The sequence below is a fragment of the Camarhynchus parvulus genome, chromosome 14 (assembly GCF_901933205.1).
Source record: "Camarhynchus parvulus chromosome 14, STF_HiC, whole genome shotgun sequence".
NCBI classification, from domain to species: domain Eukaryota; kingdom Metazoa; phylum Chordata; class Aves; order Passeriformes; family Thraupidae; genus Camarhynchus; species Camarhynchus parvulus.
The window spans coordinates 6,488,501-6,494,516 of record NC_044584.1 but is presented as its reverse complement, the minus strand read 5'-3'; the positions used below and the strand labels follow the sequence as shown (position 1 = coordinate 6,494,516).

General features: G+C 54.1%; 1 protein-coding gene across 2 annotated transcripts in view; it reads right to left on the bottom strand.

The window, feature by feature from the left end:
• Positions 1-1,628: 1,628 nt before the first annotated feature.
• MAP2K3 (mitogen-activated protein kinase kinase 3) overlaps positions 1,629-6,016 on the bottom strand; it is a 29,998-nt gene continuing 25,610 nt past the window's right edge. For both annotated transcript variants that reach the window (XM_030957866.1, XM_030957867.1), the window contains exons 11-13: positions 5,435-5,574; positions 4,722-4,767; positions 1,629-4,328 (exon numbers count right to left, since the gene is read on the bottom strand). In XM_030957866.1, the coding sequence (XP_030813726.1) occupies positions 4,245-4,328; positions 4,722-4,767; positions 5,435-5,574 (270 nt within the window). In that variant the 3' untranslated portion in view covers positions 1,629-4,244. The remainder of the gene's footprint in view (positions 4,329-4,721; positions 4,768-5,434; positions 5,575-6,016) is intronic.

The window sequence follows — 6,016 nt, the reverse complement described above, 5'->3', positions numbered from 1 at the left end:
GGCTAAGGAGAAGGGAGCTATGGGGGAGTGCCTTGGCTGGAATAGGAGTACAGAGATGAGAGAGATGTGAGAGACATGACTGCCACAAGCCCACATCATTTCCACTTCATGGTTTGTGGTCGTTGGTTGACTTGGGCTTGTTGTGCCTTAAAACCATGTACCCATGTAACCATGTTGTGCCTTAAAACCATGACAACTGGCTAGCTGCTTAAAAAGGCTGGATTTTTGGCAGTGAAGAGCCCTGCTTCACACCTGCCTGGGGTTTTTGGCCATGAAGAGCCGTCCTTCACACCTGCCTGGGGTCCCTGTGTTGCTCATTATCACACCCTGCTCCCAACACGTGTTCTCAGCACAGGGCAGGGAGAGCTGTTGGCTCTTCATCTGAGGAGGACTGAGCTGCTGCCACCCATGGTCCCCTGGCTGTGCTGGATGTGCTGAGTTTTCCCTTCTCATCAGCAGGAGCTGTGTCTTTCTCACCCAGGTTTGGGCAGTGCCGGTTTGCACCTTGTGACAGCCCCACGGGGGAGTCACCAGGCAGAAATAACCTCTTTTTGCCTCTGTTTGAGGCAAATGGGGGGGAAAAAAACCACCTTTTCTCCTAATAAGGGAGCTCAAAGTGATGAATTTTCCACTTCTCCTGAAGTTCTTTCCTCGGAGGCACTGATGCATTTTTAATGGTCCCGATGTAGCTATTAAGCTGGTAATTGGAACAGAGCAGACTCCAGCTCCCAGCAGGTCGGGCGTGTCCCCACACCACACGGATGGGTGTTCCTGGGGTCCCTGCTCTCCCCAGCACCGCTGACCCCCTCCTCAGCCCCATTTCCAAGCAAAGCATCGCCACCAAGATCCCGGCGCTTGAGGGACGCGGTGACCCCGACCTGGTCCTGCCTGGAGAGGGCTGACAGGGAAAACACTTGGGAAGGGAGCTGTTCCTTACTCCCAGTCCCCTGCCAAACCTGCAGCTCCATCGCCCGTGGGCACGATCTCCCGGAGCCCCCTGCCCTAATCCCGGCCGAGGGAGGGCTGGGAAGTGCTGAGAGGGGGGCTTGGGATGGAAAGGGGGGGCTCCTCTGGGTCCGGCCGCAGGTGGGGGCTCATCCCTGCGGATCCCGCGGGGTCCCGGTGGATGTTCACCTCCATGGATCCAGGCTCATCCCGCTCGGTCCCGGTGGATGTTCACCTCCATGGGTCCAGGCTCATCCCGCTCGGTCCCGCCGGGTCCCGGCGCCGGGCGCTGCCTCCCCCTCGCGGCCGCGGGCAGCGCCTGCTGCCCCGGGACCTGGACTCCAGGGGATCCCCAGTCCATGGTGAGCCTCCCCCTGCCCCAGAAACGCACAGCCTCACCCTCCTGCCCGGCCGCAGGAGCAGCAGAGCCCTGGGGAGCCCCCGGCAGCGCTCCCGGGGCGCCGCTCCTGGGATGCTGAGTTGGGGCTCCCGCGTTCTGCAAGCCCTCCCCAGGCTCCTGCACCCCCAGTCCCAGGGGAGCCCATCCCAAGGGTCACGGCTTGTACAATCCCCAAATCAGCAGCAGCATCACCCCAAACTATAGGGAAAAAGCAGGGTGCCCCTCCAAGCTGCTGCCCCAAACAGCCCCCAGCTGATGCTCAAACAGCAAAAGGAGACAAGAATCAGGTTTGAGGGTGAATTTTATTGGAAATAAGGATGGGGGTTGAGGGGTACAGACCATTCCCAAAAATACAAAGGGAGAGGGACTTCCCATGCGAGTCAAAATCCTCGCCCACCTTAAAGCCAAGCTGGTTCTCCCCAGGGAATTGCCACTGCAGAGGGAATGAGGTGGGACAGGGAAGCAGGGAGGTGGAAAGGGACACGGGATTTGGACAAGTAAACCTGTGTAGAATGAAGCAGAGGAGATGACACAGGGAGGTGTGGTGTGTTGGCCTCCTCAGCAAAGCCTCAGCTCATCCCCAGAGCCATCCCCCCGTGTTTGAAAGGGCAGATGCTCCCTTATCCCAAAACGCAGAAATCAGGACTCTCTCCAGGAGGAGCAATGCAGAAAAAAATAAAAAGCATGCAAAAAAATTTTTTACAAAAATAAACACCATTCCCCAAAGCACCAAAAAAGGGTGAGATAAAGGAAGGGGGAAAGAGTTTAAACAAAGAAAGAAGGGAGAAAACCCCAAAGCTCAACTCAAAACAAAAATAATCCAAAGTAACCAACTATGAAAAAAAATTACAACTGTACATCTCAGCAGCAAAGCTGTCAAACCAAGCAGGTACGGGCGAGTGTTGGGTGGTTTGCAGAGCAGGATGAGGAGGAGGGAGACATGGAGAACATCAATCACTTCCTTATTTTCCATCCAGAGGTGGGCTGGGGGGTCAGGGTCGAACTGAAGCCGAACAGGGTTTGTGCAGCTCCACCTGGGCTGGGTCCCTCAGGGTTTGTTGACTTGGGGAGGGGGATCAGAGGGATGGCACAGGAAAAGCCTTGGCTGTGTGCTGCATCAAGGGCTGGAAACCATTTGCCCCAAAGCAGCTTTCCCAGGAGCAGCTGGTGGGGATAGGTGGTGTGGAGCACCCCAGCTCCCAAGCAGGGGGTCCCCAGCACTGCATCAAACCCTGGACTGCAGGACGGGGGATAATGAATTTAAGGGAACATCATTCTTCATTGAGGGGGACCCTGAACACTGGAAATTCACCCTGAAATCCAGACCTCCAGGGCATGAATTTCAGGAATAACATTTTTTAAAAGATTCAGTTAAAAAATAGATGCATTTCTTTAAAAAAGAAAGGAAAAAAAGTAATCTTAGGCCAGAGTGTTTTCTAGTGACCCCTTCCCCACCTGCCCAAATTTAGCCAGAAAAAAGGTTATTATGCCAGATCTGCTGGCCACATAGACATCCACACATTCATCATTGATTTAAAAATATATAATATATATAGAGCACACATACACACACACAAATATATATTAGAAAAGAAAAAAAAATCCTTCAGAAAAACTCAATTATTAAAAAAAAAAAAAAAAAAAAAAAAATTAAACAAAACCAAAATCCACAGCCGGTGCGTTTATCCGTGATCATGTACAGTAGAAGCCAGAAACCCCTCCTGCTCCCCTGGCTCCTCAGGCTGGGAGCTTGGGGAAACACATCAGGTTTTCACAGTGGATTTGTCAGCAGAGAAGGAACTGCTCCTCCCTCCTCCCACACAGAAAGGGCTTTAATTTATAGCGAGTTAGATCAAACCTAGGAAACACAGAGTTACAAAGTCCATCATATATAGACATCAAATGTACAACAGCCCCGGGCCAGTCCCTGGGGTTTGGCTCTCGCTGGCACCCGCAGGGCTTGGGGACAGTTTGGGACACCAGGGGTGCGAGTTCAGCCTCTGGAACAGTGTCACAGTGCGAGGTCTGACAGCAGCTCCAGGCTGGACAGCAGATGGAGCAGAGACTTGTCAGGGAGCCAGGCAGGGTGGAGGCAGCCAGGGCTGAGGAAGGCGATGCCTGGGGCAGGGATGTGACCCCCAGCCCACAGGGAGGACAGGCAGCTGCTGTGTCTCCATCCCCTTGTGCCCACCAGGGAAGGGATGGATGCTGGGTGAAGCCCCACGGGCAGGTGGGCTGCAGCTTGTGGCACAGTGGGCTCGTGGAAAAATGCTTTTTTGTCCCTCTCCTCAAGAGAGCAGCATTGACTGAGGGAGAGGGATGCCTGAGCTGCCTCAAAGGTTCCTTAGGGTGTTGAGCAAGGCATTCAAACATTCAAACATTCCTCTGGTGTGAGCAGCAGCCCAGGGAGCTCCATGAGCCCCTAAAGCTGCGTGGGCTCCTGGGGGCAGAGAGCCAGGCACAGAGAGAAGGCAAGTGAGACCAGACTCCAGGGAAGGGGCTTTGGGCAGGCAGGAGAGGAGTGGGAGAAGCACAGCAGCACTGATTCTCTCTGTCTTCCCCTGACAGCAAAGAAACACAACCCCTGTGCTGTGCTGTGGGTACTGGGGAGGGGAGGTGGCCTCGGGCACCCTGCTCAGGCACTGCTCCTCTCCAGGCACCTCCTGAGCCTTCAGAGTCCTTGGCTTGGCTGGGAAGGTGCTGGCTTCAAAAGGCTCCTCCTGGGGAATTTTTTTTTCCCTCAGGGCAAAGAGAAAAGAGATTTTGATGGGGCCAGAGATGCCCCCAGGCCGGGGAGGTGGATCTGTGATTTGTGCAAAGCACCCTGAACTCGAGTCCTCACTCGCTCTCCTGCGGGGAAGCCGGGATGGAGGGACTGCAGGGAGCTGGGAGCTGGGAGTTAGGAGTCTTCCCCGAGGATCTCTGTCACAAAGGAGGCCATGTCAGTCTCTTTGGTGTCGTGCAAGGTGAAGAAAGGGTGTTCCTGCCAACGAGATCAAAGAAAACGTCAGCTGACACCACAGACCCCGGGAGATGTCACACAGCACCCTCCTCCCCAGACACCATTCTTCAGCTAAAAGATGAACTCTGGCATTTCTCAGCTCAGCCCCAGCAGGACACCCCACCTTGGCAGCTGCACTGCCATCCTTCCAGGTCTAAACTCTCCGAGAGCAGACAGGGCAGAGGGAGAAAACACCTGGAAACCCTGACCTTAACACCCATGAAATCAGCACACCCTTCCACACCTCTGACACACTACACCCATCCCACTCCATGCCTGAAAAGTCACCCACAAGTTGTCCCATTTCCCTGCTGGACCACTGACTTGAGTTTCAAAACTGGGAATAAAGACCAGCAGAAACAGCTCTGCACTCACCATAAGTTCTAAATAGTTCATTCGCTCAGCTGGGTTCTTCCTTAAGCTGGAAGGAAAAAAAAAATAGGACAGAAAGGCTGTAGGATCTTTTTCTTTTGCTGAACATGGTCTGTCATAGGGGATCTCCCCTTCCCATGGGCTGCACCCATCCCTCTCCCTCCTTGGCTGAGCAGGTTTGAACCACCAGCAAAGCAGCCAGGCAGGTAACTGGGGATGCACCACAAAAAGCACAAGTCAAGCAGCTCTGCAGTCTGCCCCACAGAGAGCAGAACAACTGGGAAGGAGAGGATATGGTTTCCCAGCACCTGCAGGGTGAGCTTGCCCTTGCCTGGCAGCACCCAGGGAGCAGGGGACACCCTGGGGGAACAGCTTCCCACAAAACCACAAAGCAGCTTTCACCCAGAGGCTGCCAGGGGCTGGTTCTGGTTTCACTGCCACTTTGCCAGAAAACACCAATATTTCAGCAGCAGCGACAGGAAAAGGGGAAGAGAAACCTCTGCACCTTCCAGCCTGCCTTGGGTGAGTCAGGCTGAGAGCAAAACCAGTTTGGGCAGCACTTCCTGCCATGCTGAGCACCAGGTAGAGCGAGGAGGGCAGCAATGGGCTCCCCCAAAGGACAGCAAAGCCAGCCCCACACTTCACTGCAACCGCCACGGATCAGGGCTGCTCCTCAGGCAGGCTGGGAGAGCCAGCAGACCCTGCTGGAGCCTCACCACTGCGCTGTGAAGTCCACAAACTCCTTGGAGAAGCGTTCAGGGGGCAGCTGGGGCGAGGGCTCCTCCACCACCTGCTTGAGCTGCTGGAAGGGCGTCCCCCAGGACTCGTAGGGGAAGCGGAGAATGGCCAGCTCGATCTGCGGGTGGAGGCAGGGACATGTGAGACACACACCAGGCACAGCCCCACCATGCCCAGCCAGCTCAGACTCAAAGGAAAACCCTCTTTCCTTAACGTGAGACACACACCAGGCACAGCCCCACCATGCCCAGCCTGCTCAGACTCAAAGGAAAACCCTCTTTCTTTACAAACCATTTTCAATTTGGGTCATACCACCTTTTTTTTTTTTTTTTTTTTTTTTTTTTTCCTAAACACAAAGACCCAGAGGCCAAAAATACTTCCTTTTGAGGTTGGTTCAGCATATTAATGCATTTACAGGAAGTCACAAAAGATATGCAAAATGGGATTATTTAAAAAGATAATAATAACAGCACACAGTTTCTGCACTGGCTTCCAAAGTGCTCTGCTGGCCCTAAGGCAGCCTCTGGGCCTTGGGCTGGCACTGCATGAGCTAAACACAC